The sequence below is a fragment of the Chanodichthys erythropterus genome, chromosome 23 (genome assembly GCF_024489055.1).
Source record: "Chanodichthys erythropterus isolate Z2021 chromosome 23, ASM2448905v1, whole genome shotgun sequence".
Taxonomy (NCBI): domain Eukaryota; kingdom Metazoa; phylum Chordata; class Actinopteri; order Cypriniformes; family Xenocyprididae; genus Chanodichthys; species Chanodichthys erythropterus.
Genome location: NC_090243.1, coordinates 1,844,366 through 1,869,096, shown reverse-complemented (window position 1 = coordinate 1,869,096; position 24,731 = coordinate 1,844,366). Strand labels below are relative to the sequence as shown.

Sequence of the window (24,731 nt, the reverse complement as noted above, 5' to 3'; positions counted from 1 at the left end):
CCTTTAAGACAAGTCATTTCACTCGGCGGCCATCTTTGAAACACCTCTCGGGCATCCTGGGCATGCCCTATCTCTTTGAATGGGGAAACATCAAATTCTCCAAAACTGTTCGCCAACCTTACGATTACATTTCATATTTGAAATCACCAATGAAATCTGACAACAGCTGTCTTATAAATGTTTCATCCAAACGCTCGAATCATGACAAAAAAAAATGTATTTTGTAGGCTGGCTCAAGCTAATGCGCATGCGCAGACCTACATGCGCGTCTCTTCTGCCATGTTTCAGAGGCGCGCGTCTGACTGTTTCTATAGAGGGTATGCACGTGACGTCATCGTCGACCGTTAGGACTGCGGTCACGCCCACTGAGTGGCAAGAGACTGAGTGGCAGCATTGGTTTACAGTGTGAATGCCGCGAAAAACACACAAAACACATCCAAAACGGAAAAAAAAACTTTGTGATTGACTGTACAAATAGCTTTGACACAAAACCTGAGGTATATTTTTACAGACTTCTGAAAGTTACAGAAAAAAGAAGCAAATGGATCACTGCAATTCACAGAAACAGCTGGACTCCAGGCAGAGAAACATGTTTTGCAGTTATCATTTTGTGTCAAAATGTCGGATTTTGGGGTAAAATCATACCGTATATATTGTATTGTTATATCGTGTTGACAACTCATCAATTTAATATTTACCATCTTATATTCTGCATAATTTGGTGTTTTTAAATAAACAGTGACAAAAACTATACAAGTTTTAGAGCTAGACGATATGACGAAATATATAACATTGATATAAGCAATTTAGACCTACCTATATTGTATAAAACGTTCACAGGCAGATTTGCTTTATGTGTTTCCCCGGCGTCGAAATCCGCCACATATAAATGTCAGGAAACATGACTGGCTGCATGTCAATATCCATGGATTAGGTTTCTTTGACATGTCATAAGGAGCACTTTCGAGCCCAACCTTTAGTGTAATCGTTTGTTTTACTCGTGTTTTTGCAGTTTCCTCTATTAAATCCAGTCATGCAGCAGCTTCTTTTGCCACTCAGTCCAGCTGAGGGAGTGCGTTCTGGCAGGAAAGTGACGTCAGTGCATACCCTCTATAGAAACCGGTGCTTCTAACGGCTGCTGCTGTAACGCGTGACTTTACTAGTCACTTTACTAGGCTCTTATTTACACTTTCTCCCGTTCAAAACAATACGAGTGACACGTCTTGTGTTATTCTAGTCTTTGTTCATAAGCACCTCTGTTTGGCCATGGTGATCAGATATGTCTGTGATTGGCGACAATGATCAACGCACGGGAGTGTTTGAATTTGAAAATGGGAGCGTTTGAAAGCAAGCGTCTATCTGTGGACAGTTCCGCGATAGATGCCTGCTTTCAAACGCTCCTGTATGTCTGTGTAAGCACTCGGTGAAGAGTGTCATTGATGACTATTTACAATGTTTTTGAAGTTTTGATCATTGAAGCCAATCACAGACATATCTGATGAGCCATGAACACAATGGCCAATCAGAGGTGTTTATGAATCTGCTTTTTACATTTACATTTTTATGCATTTGGCAGACGCTTTTATCCAAAGCGACTTACATTGCATTATACTATACATTTGTGTCCGAGTATGTGCAATCCCTGGGATCGAACCCATGACCTTGGCATTGCTAGTGCCATGCTCTAACCACTGAGCTACAGGAAAGCTAAATGCTGTGTGTATGTTTAAATGTAGCCTACTGTGGCGACCAGGGCGGGCGAGAACCGTGAGGGGACGGCCTTGAGTCTCTCACGGAGGAGCTCCGGGAGCATAAAAGGAGGAGCGACGACTGTGAAGGACGAGAGAGGACCAGGCCTGGACTTTATTTTATGTTTTTTTTTATGTTTGTGTGGACGTCTGCCGGCATTACTTTCGTTTTGTATTTGTTTATTTTGAAGTAAAGTTTTGTTGAATGTTCGTCAGTTCCCGCCTCCTTCTTCCCACATCTACGAACCGTGTTACACCTACTTTTAGTATGATTGTTTTGAACCCCAACGTTTAATTCGACAAAGTGACATATGAGTAGTAATTTTGCATTAAACATTACATTACTTGCGGCTAATTCATTAGAATGAGATAAAATCATGTGATTAAATGTAACTGTTATAAAACTTTATTTCATTACCTCATCCATGAACATGATTTGTCCCGTCGGATTGATTTCCATTGGCTGTGGAGGTGAAGACGGCAACTCCCATTCCATGCTCCTTCACAGCATAATCAAGCTACACCTTTGTTGTTTTAAAAATGCGACCTCTAGTGACAAAAATTACATACTGTGCCTTTAAATTTACCATGAAATCAAAAAAGGCAATTTTTTTTTAATGAAATATTGCAGTATTTTTGTATTTTTTGTGCACTCATAACCTTTCATTAATGTTCCCTCCTTGCAACAACATCTATTCTCTGATAACATGTTAAATGATTTATCATTTTTCTTTTTTTTATTTCATGTGCACTCGTAAAATTTAATCAAAATAACTTCCCCTTCCTCTTGCAACAGCATCTCTGTGGGACAACCATTAACTCACATGAGATCACAGGAGTGACAAACCACAACAATCCAATGATTCAATCAATTCCTGATGGACAAAATCAAGTCCTGCCCTACATTTTTTTCTTGTTTAAGAAGCCATTTCACTCAGATATATATCACAATAGGGAAGAAGAGATATTAATATCACAGAGAATTAATAATCATGTTAGTTTTTTTTATGACATATTCTTAAAATATTATTTAAAAATACTACTTAAAATATTATTTTGTATTAAAAAACTAATTTTGAATTCTTTATATTCTTTTTTATAAAAAAATTATTTTACCATTTCACATTTCTATATTCACATTGTCGTATTTAAAGTGGTTTTCCTTCTGTCTAAAAGATGACGTATATCTAAAAGAAAACCTCTAGGAAATTTCTCATCTTCATCAGCTCCTTTATTATGTGGGGTTCCTCAAGGGTCAATTTTAGGACCTTTACTATTTACAGTGTATGTGCTTCCTCTGGACTTAATCTTTCAGAGGTATGGTTTATCTTATCATTGCTTTGCTGACAACACTCAATTTTATTTTCCAGTATGCTTGGACAAAAAATCATTAATTGAGAATACCCTAAATTGTTTCACTGGCTAGCAGGCAACTTCCTACATAAATGAGAACAAAACTAAACTTTTGATTTTTGGTTTCTCCCAAGTCCTCTTTCACTGGTGTGATCGATCTACTAGGACCTCTGTCATCAAAATATACAAGATGTAAAGAGTCTCACCTCTGCTTTTAAGCAGATGCAGCTTTTTCCACTTGAGATCTATTGCAAAATTTAAAGGGTTAGTTCACCCAAAAAATGAAAATTCTGTCATTAATTACTCACCCTCATGTTGTTCCACACCCGCAAGACCTTCGTTCATCTTCGAAACATAAATTAAGATATTTTTGATAAAATCCCATGGCTCAGTGAGGCCTCCATTGACAGCAAGATGATCACCATGTTCGAAAGGTACATATTTAAAACAGTTCATGTATCAACACTCGTTCAACCTTAATGTTATGAAGTGATGAGAATACTTAAATAACGACTTTATTCAACAGTATTTAGTGATTTCAAAACACTGCTTCATGAAGCTTTATGAAAACTTTGTTTACGAATCAATGGTTTGGAGCTTGTATCAAACTGCCAAAGTCACGCGATTTCAGTAAACAAGGCTTCGTTACGTCACAAGTGTTTTGAAAGTTTTCGAAATTTCAATGGTTCACGTGACTTTGGCAGTTTGATGCATGCTCCGAACCTCTGATTTGAAACAAAAGATTTGTAAAGCTGTTTTTTTTGGGCACACAAGGTTGAACAACTGTAGTCACATGAACTTTTTTAAATAAGTCTTTACTTTCTAGGCATTTGATCTTGGTAATTATCTTGCTGTTAATGCAGGCCTCACTGAGCCATCAGATTTTATCAAAAATATCTTATCCGAAGATGAACAGTCTTACAGGTGTGGAACGACATTAGCATTAGCGTCATCAAGCTTGCATCAGCTGACTCCCAGGTGACTTATGTCTACCTATAGGAATATGACACCTATTACGGCATTTATATATAAGCTCCTCAGTATTATCAGCAGCTATTGCATTTCTCAGGAGCAAATTACCCTCCTCCATCCCCAGCTCCTCCTCTCTTCAGTCAGGATTGGCCTTATTATTTCCCCTGAATGAGACTAATTCTTGAAATATGTGTACGTTAAATCATGACATTAATGACATCTGCATGTTGGTCCTGTTCTGTTTACTCTAGGGGGTTTATTGCTGCTCTCCCTGTTCTTATCCATGCTAGGCTGCATAGATGCACAGGGAGTTCTTGCCCAGAACAGAACCATACCGCCAATACAAACTCTATGCATTATCTATTTGACGATAGTTTCCCTGACAGAAATGAGGGTGAGTAATTAATGACAGAATTTTCATTTTTGGGTGAACTAACCCTTTAAATATCATCTTTCTAAACCAGATCTAGAAATTACGATCCACTCATTAATCTCATCAAGGTTAAATCATTGCAACTCATTATACACTGGGCTGCCTCAAACTGCTCTATCCTATTTACAGATGGTCTAAAATGTGGCCACTCCTAATAGGGTCTAGGAGGAGTTACACATTTTACCAGTATTAGCATCCCTACACTGGCTTCCCATAAAATGGAGGATAGATTTTAAAATGTTGTTTATAAAGCTTTATCAGTTCTTGTCCTTAATATTCCTATGAGAACACCTAGGTCATCTGACCAACTTCTGTTGGAAATCCCTTGTTGCTAGAAATTGAAGGGTGATTATTTCATTACGAACAAAATGTTGATTTTGGCGTTCATTTAATTTTACCCCACCTTAAAATTGTTACGGTACAGAGACACGGAGGCAGAGGTATAAACAATCCAGGTGAGTTTATTAATAATAAGCAGAGCACTGGGTTATGGTAAGCAGATAATGAGTACTGGAGAGATGAAGGGAATATGATACTGTCCTGATAATGTCTTGCAGATGCAGCTGAAGAGATGGGATGGTTGAAGCTGGCGGAGACACTCACACACACAGGCAGGTAATCACACAAGGAGGACGGGAGACGAAGGAGATGGAGGAGACGACTGGAGCAGGTAAGTATGGCGTTTGGAGTCCTTAAGGTTAGCATACATTAGGTAGTAGTGCAAACGAGACCGGACAGTGAGTGTGTGTGTGTGGAGAGTCTTTGTAGTGGTGTTGATTGCAGTGCTGATGAGTGGCAGGTGGTGGTGATTAGTACTCCGGTGATTGGGTACGTGGGTATGGCAGTGAGGTGGAACCTGACGTGTCTGTTACAGTACCCCCCCTCCCACGGCCCGCTCCTGAGGGCCGCGGACCCCGACGTCGTGGTGGTCTTCCTCTCGGGCGTGGGGCAGGTCTGTCAGGGTGATTGGTATGGAAGTTCTGTAATAGGATAGGATCAAGGATATCATTCTTGGGGACCCATGAGCGTTCCTCGGGACCATAGCCTTCCCAGTCGACGAGGTATTCCAGCTGACCACCACGGCGCCGGGAATCCAGGATTTCGTGAACCACGTAGGCTGTGCCGTCCTCCAGGATGAGTGGAAGGGGGGGCTCGGCGGCTGCCACGTCAGGTTCTGTGGAGGGAACAACAGAAGGGTGGTGAGGCTTAAGCAGTGATACGTGGAATGTGGGATGGATTCTACTGTACTGTGCTGGGAGTTGAAGACGGTAGGTGACGGGGTTGATCTGCCGGATGATGGGGAACGGGCCAATGAAGCGGGGACTCAGCTTCTTGCAGGGCAGACGCATCCTGATGTCCCGGGTGGACAGCCAGACCTTCTGCCCCGGTTGGTAGACGGGAGCTTCGGAGCGCCGAAGGTCGGCTGTCATCTTGCGTCTGCGCAGGGCTCTCTGCAGTTGGTGATGAGCTGAGTCCCAAACCCTCTCGCTCTCCCGGAACCAGTAGTCGACTGCGGGGACGTTGGAAGGTTCCCCATCCCAGGGGAACAGTGGGGGTTGGTAGCCGAGTACGCACTGGAAGGGTGTCAGTCCAGTTGTGGCTTGGCGGAGGGAGTTCTGTGCGTACTCGGCCCAACCCAGGTACTGGTTCCAGGAGTTCTGGTGGCCGTGACAGAAGGTACGCAGGAAGCGGCCTATCTCCTGGATCTTGCGTTCCGTCTGCCCGTTCGACTGAGGATGGTATCCAGATGACAGGCTGACGGTCACACCCAGGAGGGAGAAGAAGGCTTTCCAGACGTGGGAGACGAACTGGGGTCCTCTGTCGGAGACTATATCTTCAGGTATTCCATAATGACGAAAAACATGATTAAACATCAACTTAGCAGTTGCCATGGCGGTAGGTAGACCCTCCAGGGGTATCAGGCGGCAGGACTTTGAGAAGCGGTCTACCACCACCAGGATGCAGGTGTTACCGTCAGACTCAGGGAGATCTGTGACGAAGTCCACTCCCAGGTGTGACCAGGGTCTCTCAGGAACGGGCAGAGGTAGGAGCTTGCCGGTGGGAAGATGGCGTGGGCTCTTAGAGATGGCGCACTCCCTGCAGCCCTGCACGTACCTTCTGACATCGTTGGCCATGTTGGGCCACCAGAAGCGTTGTTTGAGCAACGAGAGGGTCTCATTGACCCCCGGGTGACCAGTGCCAAGTGGGTATTGTGCAGAAGTGGAGTGCGACGTGCCCGGGTGACGTATTGCAAGCCTTGGGGGCAACCCGGCGGAGTGCGTGTGGAGGCATTGGAGGAGGGTATGGTTTCTTCGGACCACTGGATGGGATTCACGAAGATGGACTCCGGCAGGATTGTTTCAGGGTCTTCAGGCTTTTCCTCCGGGGAATGGAGGCGAGACAGAGCGTCAGCTTTGGTATTTTTAGAACCAGGGCAGTAGGAGATAGAGAAATTGAACCTTGAGAAAAACATGGCCCAGCGAGCTTGGCGAGGGTTGAGTCTTTTGGCAGCTTTTAGATATTCAAGGTTTTTGTGATCAGTGAGAACTTGGAATGGATGAGTAGCCCCCTCCAACCAATGCCTCCACTCCTCGAGGGCAAGCTTGACGGCCAGGAGTTCGCGGTCACCGATGTCGTAATTGACCTCCGCCGGGTTGAGCTTGCGGGAGAAGAAGGCGCATGGATGGAGTCTACTAGGTGTCCCCTGCTGCTGTGAAAGAACCGCTCCCACTCCGGTGGTGGAGGCGTCCACTTCCACGATGAATGGGAGCTCTGGATTAGGGTGGACGAGGAGGGGAGCGGTGGTGAAGGCTCTTTTAAGGGTCTCGAAGGCGTTGGTGGCTTGTTGGGACCAGGACAGAGACTTGGGCTGGTTACGGAGTAGGTTGGTTAATGGACTGACGATGGTGCTGTAGTTCTTGATAAACCGGCGGTAGAAGTTGGAGAAACCTAGGAAGCGTTGGAGTTCTTTGATTGAAGATGGAGTGGGCCAGGACTGAATGGCGGAGACCTTCCCCTCGTCCATCCGGATGCCACTGTGATCTATTACGTACCCCAGGAATTGGACAGAGGGCTGGTGAAAGGAGCACTTCTCAGCTTTGAGGAAGAGGTGGAATTGCCGTAGGCGTTGGAGGACCTCCGCAACGTGGTGGCGATGTTCGGCCAAGCTCCGGGAGTAGATGAGGATGTCGTCTATATACACCAGAACAAACTTGTGGAGAAACTCCCGGAGCACCTCGTGTATGAAATCCTGGAATACGGAGGGGGCGTTGACCAGGCCATACGGCATAACAAGATATTCGTAGTGTCCGGTGGGCGTGACAAAGGCGGTCTTCCACTCGTCCCCCTCGCGTATCCGGATGAGGTTGTACGCGCTGCGGAGGTCCAGCTTAGTGAACAGTGGCACCACGGAGATGTTCCAGGGCCGCTGGGACGAGGGGAAGCGGGTAGCGGAATTTGATGGTGATTTTGTTGAGGGCACGGTAATCAATGCAGGGCCTCAAGCCTCCGTCCTTCTTCGCCACAAAAAAGAAGCTTGAAGCAGCAGGGGAAGTAGACGGGCGGATGTAACCTTGGTTGAGGGCCTCTTTGATGTATTCCTCCATGGCCTTCTCCTCCGGTATTGACAGGGGGTAAATGCGTCCCCTGGGCACTGGTTCACCCGGTAGCAGATCGATGGCACAGTCCCATGGCCGGTGTGGAGGAAGCTTGGAGGCGCGTTGCGGGCAGAAAACGTCACTGAAGGGGGCGTAGTCCGGGGGAACATCCACGGAGCGTTTTTCGACAGGGCTTTCGATAGAGGTTGCATTCATGGAGAGAGACTTGGAGAATGGAGACTTTGGAACAGGAAGCGTTGGGAAGCAATCTGGAAAGCAGTGGTCGCCCCACTTCAGGACTTCGCCCGTGCGCCAAGAGATGTTGGGGCTATGTTGTTCGAGCCACGGGCGCCCTAGAACCACGTCAGCGGTGGACTCCTCCAGAACCAGCAGATGAATCTTTTCAGAGTGTAGAATACCCACGCTGAGTTGAAGTGGTCCCACACAATGACGTATGTGCTTACGGCTCAGGGGTTTGCCCGTGATGGAGTGGATTTGATAGCTAACCGGAGACGGGGAGATCTTGAGCTTGAGTTGTCGACAGAGGGCGCCGGAGATGAAATTTCCTGCAGACCCTGAGTCGAGGAGCGCCACCACTGGAACAGAGGTATTTGCAGCAGTAAGGATTACAACAGTTGTGAGTGGTTTCATTTTATGAATGGAAGGGAAAAAAAAAAAAAAAAAAAAAAAAAAAACCCACTCACCACGGGCCGAGGAGGACGGGTTGGGCATGTGGAGAGAACATGCCCCGGAGATCCACAATATAGACATAAGTTATGAGTCAATCTTCTTTGTCTTTCATTGGAAGTTAGACGGGAATGGTCGATTAACATAGGTTCGGTGGCTGGTTCTGGGGAGCTGACGGGTTCAGACCGGCGGAGGAGGTTGGTGGCAGGTGACTGGCCCTGGTGTTCGAGGAGACACGACTGCATACGAGAACCCACGCGAATGGCGAGTTGGATGAAGCGTTCAAGTCCCATTGAGTCCTCGTATGCAGCGAGATGCAGCCGCACGTTGGGTTCCAATCCTTGACGGAAAGAAGTGATGAGGGCTTGTTCATTCCATCCGCTGGTGGCGGCTAGCGTTCGGAACTGCAAGGCATAATCATTCACAGAGAGATTTCTTTGCTTTAGATTGTAGAGTTTCTCACCAGTAGAAGAATCCTTCAGAGGTTTCCCGAAGACCTCACGGAAGTGAGAGACGAACGCCGAATATGATTGTACAACAGGGCCTTTCTGAGTCCACAGGGAATCTGCCCATTGCAGGGCCTTACCTTGCAGTTGCGAAATGATGAACGCAATTTTTGCTGTGTCGGAAGTGTAGAGGTGCGGCTGCATCTCCAGGACCAGTTCACATTGGAGAAGGAATCCGCTGCATTCCTCCGCCGATCCTGAGTAGGGCGCCGGTTTGGCCATGGGACTGGCGGTGAATGCTGGAGAAGGAGAGGTGACAGAAGGTGCGGAAGCTGAAGTGGTGGATATTGATGGTGAGGATGGCTGTGGTGTGAGTGCTCGGCGCAGTGCGTCCACGAGCTCTTGAAATGGGTCGTTGGTGCTCATGCTGTAAAGTTGTTATGGTCCGGTCTTCTGTTACGGTACAGAGACACGGAGGCAGAGGTATAAACAATCCAGGTGAGTTTATTAATAATAAGCAGAGCACTGGGTTATGGTAAGCAGATAATGAGTACTGGAGAGATGAAGGGAATATGATACTGTCCTGATAATGTCTTGCAGATGCAGCTGAAGAGATGGGATGGTTGAAGCTGGCGGAGACACTCACACACACAGGCAGGTAATCACACAAGGAGGACGGGAGACGAAGGAGATGGAGGAGACGACTGGAGCAGGTAAGTATGGCATTTGGAGTCCTTAAGGTTAGCATACATAGGTAGTAGTGCAAACGAGACCGGACAGTGAGTGTGTGTGTGTGGAGAGTCTTTGTAGTGGTGTTGATTGCAGTGCTGATGAGTGGCAGGTGGTGGTGATTAGTACTCCGGTGATTGGGTACGTGGGTATGGCAGTGAGGTGGAACCTGACGTGTCTGTTACAAAAATAACATTCAAGCCGAGTATGTATAGCAGGAAAAAAATGACGCTTAGTGTTAAAAACAGGAAAATAGTACAGCCGTAAAAGGTCAATTACATGACATCCAATCCAATTACCCCAATTACCTCATCTTTTGGGGTCAAAACTAACTTCTGCATGCTGCCTTTTAGCAAATTGCGCTACATTTCTGCCATTCTCGACCGTAAAAATGTGGGATTTTAGCACTCACTAGCATGAAGAACAAATCTAGCAACTTCTTGGACAAACCTTATCTAGATTCATATTTATACAGATCATTGAATTTGCCATTATGATGTCATCTAGTGACATTTAGCTACCAGTTTTAGCAACTTTCAATTGAAAGCAATTGGCAAAACTGGTCTGCTCCCAGAGACACGGAACACAGAGCAGATCATACACGAGCAGGCACAGACCACAAAAAAATTCGGACACATTTGAATTCTACAATATTTGTAGCAAATCAATATGGAGGAGAAACGGTTAGAGATTGAGGAAAATTGGGTTTTACAAGTTCAACAGCTCTGGCCAAGCTGTGATCTAGGCGAAACGCTATTGGCTATTTTGAAAAAGGGGAGGGGCTTATAGATATATCTCGCCCTGTCTTCCTGTTCAATTCAATACTAACCAAACTGCATGTTCAAGGCACTTCAGTAGGCCTTTAAGGCTCAACTCTATTCGATATAAAAACATACCATGTGAGTTATTGTTTTCAATGTTGATAGAAAAGTATACGAGAGAATGCAATTTTCCCCGAATATGAGCAAGAATGCAATTTTCCCTGAATATCCACATGATTGCAAACTGATACAACAGTCCCACAAACAAACAGATGTACATTTTAAACACAGTAGTGTGTGTCAGTCGTACACACTGCAGCTAAATTCGGTTGTCAGTTCACCTTTTAGTGCTTAATCGCGTTCTGTAGCCTACACACACACTTCAGTAAAGTGACAACCGCATTCTACAACCGTATTAACTCCCGAAAAATACAGGTAGTGCCATCCGCATTACAGAAATTCTGTGCAGTGTGTACAGAACCGAACCGAACTGAACAACTAGTTGTTAATGACGTTAACGTGCACCGGTGTAACGTGCGTCTCTCTTCTTGTATGCGCGGCGAATCACAGCGAAAGCGCGAGCCTTGACTCATTCGTGTTGCCAGATCTTGCTAAAACAGCAAAGAATAAGCCCATAATAAACCGAAATAAATCAAAATGCTTTATGCTAAAAAAAAGAACAAAATATCGCGATTCATGTCGATCTGCTCACTTTAATAGGTCCATAAGTTAGCTTTATGAGACAAGCTTAAACAACAAGCCCAATATACGCTTATAATGAGTGACCATGGCAACACACAAAGAGCGCGCTCTGTGTGAAACAGGCTGTACAAGCATAAACAAAACACGCTGCCTCCGTCGAATGTGTTAGTGTGTTTAGTTAAATTGCTGAAAAGTGTTTTACTTTGGTCAGAAATAAAAGTAAGACACTTACCCAAAGACTATAGCACTTTGACTTACTGCCACCTTCTGGCGTCTTTTTAGTTTAATTTATATATATATGTTTGTTTGTTTTTTTTTTTTTTTACAATTTTTTCTTTTTTTTAAATATTCATATTGTTTTTACCACCATTTCATATTTCTCTTTTGAATTTTTTTTATTATTTTTTATTTAAAACTATCGCATAACATTAAACAGTGTGTAAATAGATACTGATTTCAGTTGGGTGAAATTATTGATTTACTTTAATATATTCCTTTATTTATTATATTATATTAATAATTAAATTAATGGAATTTTAAGAATTTGACATAAAACATGACATTTAATAGCGTTAGAAAAACTTGCATGATATACTTTACATTTTTTGCTTTAAAATATATTTTTGCACCTGAAAACCACTTTAAGGGGGCAAGAATGGTCCCTTACAATGGAAAATGTGTAAGACTGCAGTCTAAGATGAAGAGAGGGGGTACGCAGGAGGATGCTAAATTCCTCAGTCCACTTTAAAAAGTTTGGGAACCACTTTGGAACAAGCTCCCGCTTCCTGCCAGAGCAGCATCGTCGCTCGATGTTTTTAACTTTTATTAAAATGTTTTTCGATGTTTATCTTTTGACTAAATTTTAAATATAAATATATGTTTTTTTTTATGGTTAGGTATTCGTTGGTATTATAGAGTATTATGTGTATTGCAAAACACTTGGAATCAACTCCTGCTGTTTTTAAATGTCCTCTATAAATAAATATTGAGTTGAGTAATATTTCTGCAACTGTGCCTCTTTTGTACAGTCGGGTTTTTATTTTTATTTTATTTTTGCAGTATTAAACGGCACTACATATGTAAATTTATCAGTAAAAAATGTGTGTTCTTTAATTTGTTAACCAAATTACTCCACAAGTGTTGTATAACTACTAACAAAATAGTTGCACAATCTGGCAAAATCACTGTGCAGAATTATCGCCTTGCGATGTGATTGGTCGAAAACTAGCATTGTCGCTCAGCGATTGGACAGCAGAACTGTCTAACACAAAGCTGCTTTCCCATCCGGGTCAGATCGGAAGCAACACTTTCCGGTGCATTGGGCGAGTGTGTGTCACACTTTCAGCTGGTGAGTGTTATGTTGCTCTCAGCACACCGTTAACCTGCGGATACACATGAAACATACGGATTATCGGACAGACACGCACGCAAGGGCTCGTTTGCTGTCGTTTCAGACGCTGATCTGATTATTTCTGAGCTTTTTTAGTGTTTAGTGAAGGAAATTTGGGGATAAGATGGCGGATGTGGCTCCGGCCGGCGTGGAGAAGAGTCTGGATGACTTCTTCGCTAAGCGCGACAAGAAGAAAAAGAAGGAGAAGGGCAAGGGAAAGGAGCAGGCGACCGGAGGACCTGTATTGTTGGTGAAAAAGACAAAAAAGGAGAAGGAGAAGTCGACGAAGAGTGAGAATCAGGACGCGCAGATGGAGAAGGTATTGCAGAGTCAAAAAACACACCGGCTGCGTCACAAAACCCAGTGAGCTGCCTGCCTTGTACAAAAGGCAAGTGAACATTCAAAACGCGCTTGAAACGTTGAGCAATGTGGTCTAAGCAGGCAGTTCACTCGGTTTTGCTCAATTTGGTTTAAGCAGGCAATTTACTCTGTTTTGTGACTGCTAAATAACACTAACAAAAGGTTAAATGTTTTCTTTGTCTGTATAAAGTAAAAGTTGCTGTGATATCGTGTCGGAGCTATCATCTATTTGTGATTCTGACTGCTATTAGTTTGCTTAAATTCACAATTAACTTTAAAATCACTTTCTGTCATCATCCTCATTTTGACTTTCCTGCCTCTTAAAAAAAATTAAATTAAATAACTAAATTTAGATTATTTTTGGCTGAATAGTAAATGTTTGAAAGCCTCAGTCATCATTTACTTTTACAATTTTTAAGTGAATAAGTGACTAGTACTGTCATTCATTCATTCTGCCTTGCATTTCAAATGTCAATGGAGCAACATGAGGGTATGTAAATGATGATAGAATTGTCGTTTTTGAGTGAACTATGCCTTTAATTTTGCCCTTAAATAGATGTCGCCTTTGGTCGTGTCTTAAGTGACGTATATTGGGTGATATGACATCACATTTCATTCCATGGGGAATAAATCTTATGTCAGTCTGCAGGGGTTTTATAACTGATCCTGTAACTGTCCTTCAACGCTACCATATGCTCGTTTTTCTTGTCAGTACAGAATAGCTGCGTGCTAATGAACGATGCTGTTGTACTTTTACAAAGACTTCAGAACGCTTTAATTAAATCCTGCACTTTTTATATTCTAATGCAGAAATATTGTAAGTCAGTTGTGTTGCGTCCCATTTTGCCTACTTATATTGTGCCCTAAAAGTCTCTACTCTTTTGGGAAGGAAAAAGTACATACTTTGGGGTGTGTAGCAGAAGAGTAGGCACATTTTGAGGCCTACTACTACGTCATAATTTTTTCTTTTAAGTGGGTATGAAATGGAAATTCACCCTATCTGTTTTCTAAATGCATGTTATAGATTTTATGTGATCAATCAATGTATGCATGTTTAATTTTTCAAATATTTTTTTTGACCTTAATATTTAATCAAAATGTCATAACTGGACCTTTTTGTGAAAATATAGACTCTGGTGTCATATGCAGGACTTATCCAATTGTTTAGTCTGCTTCAAGGTGCAATATGTACGAATTTTGCAGTAAAATATCCAAAAACCACTAGGCCAGTGTTATGTATTTTGTTCACTTGAATACTTACAATATTTCTAATGTTTGCAACTATTTGTAAATTGTGAGAAAATTGCAATTTTAACCAATGATGTGTGAGGAATCGCCAGGTAGGCAAGGGAACAACTGTTTTGATGTATTTGTGGACAGAAAACTAATTATTGTTATATAGCTCAACACGTTTTGTTTCATTGTTTAAATCTAATTGCTATTTTTTTTTTTTTTTTTTTTTTTGCGAGTACTATGCTTTACCATGCCTCAGAGAAAAACACTATTTTGTCAAGTAGCTAACATAGCATAATCAGATGCAGCTTTATTTTTAGTAACAGCAATACAGAATTTTCTCCATCATACAATACGTTTTAAAATTAATTGCATGCCATTTATCAACACAAGCCATCCAGCATTTAATGATATTTTAAAGTCGATCTATCTTACTGCAGTGTGTAACAGTGTCTCACAACAGCCACCGAGCAAATGCACAGAGTAACGTTATTACATTTTCAACACACTCAGATGTATCTAATATGATAAACAGAGCTGCGTTACCTCATACTCATTACCGGAAAAGCGGAAGCGGCGCCGGCGACTGTGTCATAATAAAAGTTCCGCTGCTCATGAGGCGGGTGTTGCGCAATCGCTCCAGCGGCCTCGTTCAGCTCCCACAACACTCGGTCCTGCTCTGCTTCATACTACAGTAACATTAATAATCATATCCATGAACATGATTTCTTCCCGAGTCCTATCCCAATTGTTTTCCACGGGTCGTTGAGGTGAAGACCACATGTCCCAAGATTCCGTGCTCAAACTTGGTGTCATCAAGCTACGCCTTTGTTTTGGGCGCCTTTAGCGACCTCTAGCGGACAGAAAATATTACATATTGCACCTTTTAAAGTCACCATAAAATTAAAATTTGTATGGAATATTGCAGTGTTTTATGAAAAAACTAGTTTTTTCAGGACAACCTTGTCAATCATATGAGATGGCAGCAATTGCAATTGCAAAAGCCTCACCCTACTTTTGTTTGAAGTCGTCTCACTCGGATATATCACAGAGAAGAAAACATAGCAACTTCCATTTCATTCTGACTTTAAACTCACCCCTGCCCACTTCTCAAAATCCAATTAACAACAGATAGAGAGAAACCAAGACCTCGCCCTTTTTCGATAATCTGTTCCACACATATGTACATCACAACATGAAAGAAAAGATCTGTCACTACTGTTTCTTTGTGATGTTACCAGAACATGTTGCCACTTAGACGCCCAGCTTTCTTTCACTGTAAACAAATTGACTCTACTCAGTAATTCTTCCTACTGTATTTTAAAGAAAAGCAGCATGTTAATCTGCTTAAGAGCCGATCTGATCACACGACACGTTACTACACAGCGATCCAATGAGAAAGCGTTTGAATTCACTGTAGAATTAATAACTTTGCTGCGAGCTCTATTGAGAAGCATTCAATTCGGTGCAGAATTCTGTTATAAACCATATCGGATCAAACAGCGCTGACGTGGAAACTGGGAAAAACATTGTGCCATCATGATTGAACAAGTTATAGAAGGCTTTTCAGTCCACAAATCACCAACGTTCACCATGGATTTTATGTAGTGACGCTAACTTTAACCATGGTATTGTGGCAGAAATAATTGAATGTTTTTACATTATTCTTTTTAAGGAATATACAACCTTTTTGAGAGTGAAATTCAAGGACTTTTCAAGAACTTTCACGTGCTTCACACATTTTTTTTCTGGCACTTCATAGCTTTAAATGTGAATAAAATTATTCATTGAAAAAATTCATTCAAATTTTGCATTGCATGCCGATTTAGGATATAGGATGTGCCCCTAAATTTTCTGCTTGTGCTCCTAAAAATTTCAGTAAGGGGCTACAGTGCTCATAGGAAAAAAAAAGTTAGGTCTGTTTAAATACTTTGATGTGGACTATGACAATATATTTGACTTATATTTATAATTAAGGCACAAAATGTATGATTTTTAGATTAAAATATCCAAAAACCACTAGAACAGATATATTTTGTTGACTTGTGTACTTAAATTATCCCAAATATTTCCAAGAATGCTTAAATCAGGAGAAATTAATGACATCATACCTGCGTTACACTCGATTTCGGGTTTTATTTTGTAGAAACCATGGAAACACCAAAGATGCTGTATGTGTTTTATTGCAACTGTTACAACTGTTTGGATACACTGAAAGAAATAATCGTTAGAGAAATCAAGGTATCATCAAGCTATGCCTTTGTTTTTAATAAGCAGCCTCTAGTAGTGAAAATTACATATTGTGCCTTTTAAGGGTATGCTTACATGACGACAATATACTAAAAGTAGAAAAGTTTTTGCATCTTTCACATACAGATGACAATGTTTTCCCCATTCATACGGATCCGTGAAAACGATTAAAAACACTGTATTATGCATGCCAGGCCAGTAGTTGGTGTTGTCACTTTGTAAAGAAACACTACACACCTATAGACTGAACACGTAATATGCATGCACATGACGTTGCCGTTTTCACAAATTCACATTTTTTCACCGTTCACAAATTCAAAGATTATAATGGAATCCTTTTAAAAAACTTGCACTTTAAAACCCCATTTACATTTTTAGGCCCCCAAAATGCTGTTGTTGTGTAAATGAACAGCCAAAACACATAAGTTTTCTATGTTTAGATGAAAATTGGTCCAAAGTCGCAAGTGAGATGCTTTCGGCTTCCTTCCTTTCTCCAAAAAAATCTGAATTTATTATTGTGCCGTAACCACAAACTCACAGTTAAATGGACTTCAGTTAAGTAGTTTCACAAGTGTCATCTCTCTTTCTCTTGAATTGTCTCTCCAGGAGGATGAGGAATGGAAGGACTTTGAACAGAAGGAGGTGGACTACACTGGACTCAGACTCCAGGCAATGCAGATGAGGTGTGAAGAGCAAAAATTCTCGAATGGATTTTATATATATATATATAATTAATTTATATATAAATTATGCTGTTTGCATGGTCATTTCTTATTCAAAATATTCTCTTTTATTTATTTATTTATTTATTTTTTAATTGACTTGAGGTAAATACAGCTAGTCTTCAACAGCTTAGGAAGTCATGGGTGCTTGCTATGGTTGCCCTGATGTTTTTTGTTTTGTTTTTTTTTTCTCTAGCAGTTTCAGAAAGCGCTTTTTCAGCATTTACACTTTGCCCTTGGTTTTCAGCTAACACAAATGTATCAAAGCACATCTTTGTTGAAGTACACTTTTTTTATGCTTGTCTGTCTGACAGTGATGAGAAGGAGGATGAAGAGTATGAGAAGGAGGAAGTGGGCGAGGATGGTGAGATCATCCTGGTCAGTGGTGATAAAATCTCTGGACCCTGGAATAAATCAGGCGCCCCTCCTTCAGCTGCTCCGGGTGAGTCTGCCGCATTAGTATGAATAGCCAACTAATGGAGGTATTAGCTGAGATTAGTGTTGTCAAAAGTACCAACTTCGGTACTGAAATTTAAAAAATGTGATGCTTTGAGAGCTTTTGAGTGGATTCGTAAACACCAGTCCACTGATAGACGTCTGCTTTCAAACGCTCCCGCTTTCAAATTGAAACACTTCCGTGTGCTTTCAAACGTTGCCGTGCGTTGATCATTGTAGCCAATCAGACATATCCAATGAGCACGTTAACACATTGGCCAATCAGAGATGTTTACGAATCCGCTCAACATTGCTCAAAGCGTCACATTTTTAAAATTTCAGTACCAATGGGTACTGAAGTCGGTACTTATGACAACTCAAGTTGATATTATTTCTTAATAAAAATCTGTCTCATTTTATGTTAGTAGAGGAAGTTGAGGTTCCTGAGCCCAAAGCACCTGGCGTGTATCGTCCCCCAGGGGCCCGGTTAACCTCTACTAAAAGAGGCCCAACTCAAGGGCCTCCAGAGATCTTCAGCGATGCCCAGTTCCCTTCTCTCCTCTCCACCGCCAGACACGTGGAGACTCGCAAGTAAGCAGTCACTGAGCTCCTCTAAAAAAGCCTGTGCGCTGATCATTGCTTAATCAGTACCTTTAACTTACTTCCTTGTTTTCCCAGAGTATGTTAGGAATGGCAAACAGTCATGCTACTCACTTTTTCTGCAGTGTTTGTACTGTACAGTGTGTAAATTTTCTGTGCATAGAATAATGCTATTAACTAAAACTAAAAATATTAAAAATAAGTTAATTTCAATAAATCTGAAATAAAATATTAAACGAAAAAATAGTGCTGCATTGTTACGAAAGTTTAAGCTTTGCCAATTTAAATATTCAAGCGAAAGAAGATGAGAAAGGGAACTCAATTCATTACTCATGCTCTGTGTGAGAAGTTTAAACGTTCAGAGCACGTGCCTAGAAAGCCAAGTCTCAGACAGTGTGCAAATACTAAATTGAGCTCTCTTTCAGGTCTTCTTGCGCTTGAATGGACATACAGTGCACAGCGTAAATGAGTACACCCCCTCTGAAACTTTTGAAAGTCAGCAATTACTCAATTACTTAGACATGTTAGGGTTCTTTAGAGATATAATGTTTCAGCATGTCTGCTCAATCAATTACCAAAGAAGCATGTCAAAATTATTCAGGAAAATAAGATTTTCTTATCAAGGTGATAAAATGTTGTGTAGCAAAAATTAGTACACCCTCCTAAAAATTACTAAATAAAACAAAATAATTTGTATGATGAACCAAAACATTTTAAAGAGAAGTAATTTCTTAACAATTAAAAGTGTTATATAGCCCACTGTATCATTCTCATACTTAATGCTGACAACAATGGAACCACTTGGGAGAGAACTGTCATGAGACTTATTTCTTGTACCACTGTCCTCTTTTGGGCTAAGAAGATTACCAAATCATTGTTTTAAGTGTGAAAATATAGCAAAAGTAACACAGAAATTCAAAAACAATGGACTTGTGACAAGTCCAAATAATCAGGCCTTCATTTCAAGCTTTCATTTAGTGATGAGGGATTTTTTTGCTAGACAAAGAGCAGGAGAAATGCCAAACGAGTGTCTCAGAGCCAGCAAAAGCTATGAAAAGAGTGACTGTTTATCTCACAGAGTATGATGCAGGCTGCAGAAATGACATGCATGGTTGTTGTTCTCACTGGAACTACCTACTGTAGCCAAAACACAATAAAGTCAGTTAACCATTTCCAAAGCCCATATTTACAAAATATAGATTCTGGGAATCAATACTCAATACTCAATTCAAAAATCAATCATTTTGGATCTAACAGCATCCAAAATGTTCTGGTGTTGCTAGAGGAGAGTACAGTGAGAAGTGCCTGGTTCCCACAGTAAAGTTCAGTGGCAGTAAAGCTCTTATATAGGGTATGTATGAGTGCTGAAGGTGTGAGGGAGTTGTGCTTTATCAATACTGTCATGAATTCCCACACCACTGTGTAATTTAATGCACAAACTTGAAACAGATGATGTTACCCTTTTCCTCATTCCCTGCATTGCTGTGGATTTCAACATGACAATGAGGATATGCATTCTCCCAAGGTGAAAATTCCACCTTCTGTGGACATGTACTGCACTCAATCTTAACACTCTTGAGCACTCTTGGATTCTGTAGAGACGAGTTGAGCAACACTACCCATTAAAGATCAGGCCATTTAAGGAGCTCATCATCCAGGAGTTAAACAGGACAGATGTGACAATTTGTCATGAACTTGTACACTCTGTGCCAAGAAGGGTCAGAGCAGTATATTCAAAATTATGGAGAGCATACTAAGTACTAGAATATTATACATTTGTTGAATTAAATCTAGGGTGTACTCATTTCTACAATCCTTAATTTAAACAAAATTGGCTAATTTACTTATTTTATGGCTATTAATGACATTTCTCAGTTTTTATTATGTATATGTTTAATACATTTTAGTTTTGTCATCTTTCCATGAATTGTATTAGTGATCATAAAGAAAATACATCTTTTGTATTTGTTCAGAGGGGGTGTACTCATTTATGCTGTGCACTATATTCACGGAAGATTATGTAAAAGTCCTGTCTCTGCGAGTATCCTAGTAAACACTGTCAGTTATGTCTTACATGAATGTAAACAAAGAACGCACATGTACAGAATGTATCAGTATATTGGATCCGTGCATTCGGCCTTAAAGTGACAACAGCCTAATATACCTGCTGCTGTCTGCATTTTTAATGTTGAAAAACACTCACTGCTCTTGACTGAATAACTTTTGTAACTTTAATAAGGACTAATCTGTTTAATTTATAGTTTCAATTTCTGTACCTGAAAACTACTGTAAGACCTACCTGAAAAGCAGTTTATTTCATTTGTACCATTGTTCTATTGTATTTATTTATGCTATTGCTTGTAATTTGTTTGTTTTTATTTTATTACTGACTGTTTACTTGTCTTTAACATTTTAAATTTATATTACTTAGTATGGTATTGAAATTGGAATAAATTGTGAATTTTCACTGGTATCTAAAATTTTGTTATCATAACTGCTTCTTTTTTTCTTTTCTTTTTTTCCGCCATGACCATAAAAAAATATTTATTAGTAAATTTGCTTAAGTCAACGCCCATTGGAAAGTGTGGAAAAAAGTTAGTTTAAAAGCCCGTTCACACCAAGAATAAAGATTACGATTAAGATATAGTTCTAAAAATGTTCTAAATATAAAAGAATAGCACAGTTCACACAACAGCGATAACGATATAGAGAAACTATATCTTTGAGGTCACTTTCAGAACGTTTTTTTTTTCCCAGCTGTTGAATGATATAACACTGACAGCCAATCAGAATCCATTCTAATTGAAGGGCCCGCGCATATACAATGGCAGACGACATTGCGGAGAAGTTAATCACCAAGGTCCAGAAAAAGCCACCGCTTTTTGATAAGTCAACCCCTCTTTTCAAGGATACTTTAAAGAAAATTGATGCATGGAAAACAGAATAAATGGTGAGAAGTATTAACGATATATGGCAGGCTAGCAAACAGTGTAGAATAAAATTACCTCTGGTATCCAGCGCTAGTTCGACAACTTTGTCTTGCTTCCTTTGAAGTTGCAGTGATAGACTAGGCGTTGTTTTTATTCCATTGACTTCAAAAGCTAAATTCACTGTAAGATTAGATTGATTACACTAGCTATTCAGTTGAAACATAGCATGCTGAGGACATCTGTTGGTTAAAGGCATGTAAATTCAACAAGAACAGCAAAAACATGTTGTGCACACTTTGAAACCGGAGCGCGTGAGCTTAGAATAAACAGACCGGACACAAATATATAGTTATCGTTCTTGGTGTGAACAGGCCTTTAGACAAAAGTGCACAACAAAATTACTAAAATTGTTCTAAAATTAAAATAACTGAAAAATATTAAAATAAAAGCTAATTCAGAATAAATACTATGAGTATATAAATAATACTAAAATAACAAAATGTACCAAAATATGCATTATCAAATGGCTATTTCTGAAATTTCTGATTGGATCAGCCATTTTATTGTTGCATTGTCTTTTAATGCGGGTGTGTTGTAAGGTACTTATATGGGATATATATATATATATATATATATATATATATATATATATATATATATATATATATATATATATATATATATATATAATATATAAAATTAAAAAAAAAAGTAAAGATCATTTTTAGTTTTTATTATTTCAGTAATTGAAAATATTTTCCGATATGAGAATCTCACTAATGGCAAACTAATTCTTGACTCATGTAATAAGATATTTTTTTTAATTTGCACATTGCAATTTTAAAATCTAAAATTAAAATCTGAATTAGAAGTGCTAGAAAATGTAATGGAAAAAATCTAAATGGCAACTTGTCTCCCTTCAACAAGTATTGTTTTTATTGATGAACACAGTGTTCTTGAAACTCTTGAAATTTCTAAATTAATTGTGGTTGTCCAGTTATAGTTTTTGAGAATTAAAAAGAAAGTTTAAAAAGCTGTTTTTTTTTTTTATAATTATGGCAGAAATACTGTAAGAAATATTTTATCCTCTATGGGGGGCCTTGGTGTATTGTTGGATTGTGAGGACCTTTGATTCATAGTGTATATATAGAACTGAACCTAGCTGATAATGCATAACGGTGCTGAGAGAAATTGTTTTCTTGTTGTAGGGACAGAGAGATGGAGAAGACCTTTGAGGTGGTCAAGCACAAGAGCCGTGTCAAAGAAGGGGAAGGGCCGGGGTCCATGCAGCATTTACAGTTAGATAATCAGTACGCCATCCTGGGGGACAAATAAAAGCCATCTCCCCCTCCCCCCCAAGCCTACCGCCAATGGTACTGTAAGACTCGCAGGGGGAACATGACCTGCAGCTGTCTGATGCAGTCCTGACCGAGCTGGAGACGCCTGTGCCCATCCACACACACACACACACACACACACACACACACATGCACACACATACACACACACAATGACATGTAAACACACACATCCCAAAAATCCTTGTCAAGCAACATCCACAAATGAACGCATTTTGACACATTTAGCCATCGAAATCCTCTCTCTCACACACACACACAGCTGATAAAGTCCCTCCCTTTTCAACTGCATTCAGACGGGCTGCAGCAACAGGAACTGACTGAAATTTCAAATTCTGCTTTATATGACACCAAGTTCACCAAGACGAATGATACTGCATCAAACGAACAAGGCACCAAATGTTTATTTCGGTGGATTTCCTCATGGGGTTGGTTGGCCGGCAGAGCCACTGGACATCGGCCAACCCTGAGAAAATGAGAAAAGCCACTTTGAGGATGGAGTTCAAAACATTGCGTGAGAATTAAAAAAAAAAAAAAAAAAAAAAAAAACTGCTGAGGGTTTTTCTGTTTTTCGCTACATCAGTATAGCTCCCAAACCTCTGGATTTTTTTTTTCTTGCATTGTGATGACAAAGCTGGGAGTTTTCGGTTTGTGCACTAGAGAGGGGAGACTACCTCAGTTACATATCTGTGGTTACCATGTCGACCAGGTCCTGGGCTCAGATTGGCTGCAGTCCAGCCAAAGAGGAGCGATTCAACGTTTCAACCTTAAACTTGAAAATGATATTTTTTCCCTCCCCTTTTTTGCGAGATCTGTTGACAGAGGCATCAAGTCTTCAAATTTATTTTTTAAAGTGGCCTTACTGTGGAAAAAAAAAGATATGAAAGTTATGGGGGAGAAATATCTATATAAATATATTTAGAGAATGTGTTAAAAAAAAAAATTCTGGAAGGCACTTCCTGGTCTGTTGCAGTTAAATGCCTGCTTGATTTGATTCTTACCACTCTGAGGAAAAAAAATGCCACCGTAACCCTCTGTGAGAATGTAGTTCTGCGCTAGTTTGTCGACATATTGCGAATAATGGATGTTCTCTAACAATGTCCCTTTAACCTTTCCATCTCTGTTCCTCTCCTCATTTTATTTGATTCCATGATGATTGACAAACCATTATTAAAGCTTAACCTTTCTAATCTCACATTGTTTCTGGTTTGATGTGTATTTTTGTGATTTTCTTGCTGTGGCCTGTAGAGGGCGCTGCAGTCATTGCTATTAAATACTCAGCAGTGTCAAATGCGTTCCAGTTTATGTGTGGAGCTGTTTTGCAACGCTAAACTGTAAATGTATGCATATAATTATCAGAATCAGGCTATTCTGTATATGCATTAAAACCCTTCAGACCCACCATGTTGTTCTTCTGACTGGACAAAAACTGCTGGGCTGTTTCGTTATTTGAATAACTACTATTGTGAAAAAACATTTCACTGTATATGATACCAATACAAATTATTAGCGCTAATAAACATTTTAAATCCATCTAATTAAAAAAAGGTAACAATTATTAATCAGTTTTCATAGTGGACCTTGACATTTGAGAAAAATAATGATGCACTACATGTTTTGTTTGGAAAATTGTTGAAACAGACCGGTGAGGTGAATTATGGGAGTGCTTTATTGGCGCTGTTTTTGTCAAACACAATCTAACAAAGATCATAGGCTTGGATTAATAAATACTGTTACTAAAGGGAAGCGCATTTAATGATTGCATTTGTAACAGTTTCTGAGTGTGTGGTAAATGTTTAACTGTAATTCTAGCAGTAGGAATGATTATTTCTTCATCTCCAGTATGCCACTGCCCGGGCCTCTCCGCTTTGCACTGCAGATGTTACAATACTGTGTTCCTAGAACCTGTCAGAGAGGACAAAACTTTTGGTGAAAAATTGCAAAAGTAGAGATTTCTCCACTTTAAAGGCTTTAAATGTGAAGTGTGTCATTCCTACACCTGTGGCATCATTAAATGCTGTTATCA

The 24,731-nt window shown here is 40.3% G+C and overlaps 2 protein-coding genes across 3 annotated transcripts in view; one reads left to right on the top strand and one right to left on the bottom strand.

Moving 5' to 3' along the window:
• The first annotated feature begins 12,723 nt into the window (after positions 1-12,723).
• On the top strand, positions 12,724-24,135 carry cdv3 (carnitine deficiency-associated gene expressed in ventricle 3). Of its 2 annotated transcripts, none has more exons than XM_067378634.1 (5): positions 12,724-13,136; positions 17,267-17,343; positions 17,697-17,824; positions 18,246-18,408; positions 22,556-24,135. In XM_067378634.1, exons 1-5 carry the CDS (start codon positions 12,942-12,944, stop codon positions 22,680-22,682), a joined length of 690 nt encoding a protein of 229 aa, XP_067234735.1. In that variant the 5' UTR covers positions 12,724-12,941; the 3' UTR covers positions 22,683-24,135. The 2 variants fall into 2 exon arrangements, with proteins under 2 accessions (XP_067234735.1, XP_067234734.1); XM_067378633.1 differs by having other exon boundaries at positions 18,243-18,408; positions 22,556-24,113.
• The window catches only part of vps41 (VPS41 subunit of HOPS complex), a 42,479-nt gene continuing 40,977 nt past the window's right edge, over positions 23,230-24,731 (bottom strand). The window contains exon 29 of the mRNA XM_067378632.1: positions 23,230-24,610. Within this exon, the coding sequence (XP_067234733.1) occupies positions 24,530-24,610 (81 nt within the window). The 3' untranslated portion in view covers positions 23,230-24,529. The remainder of the gene's footprint in view (positions 24,611-24,731) is intronic.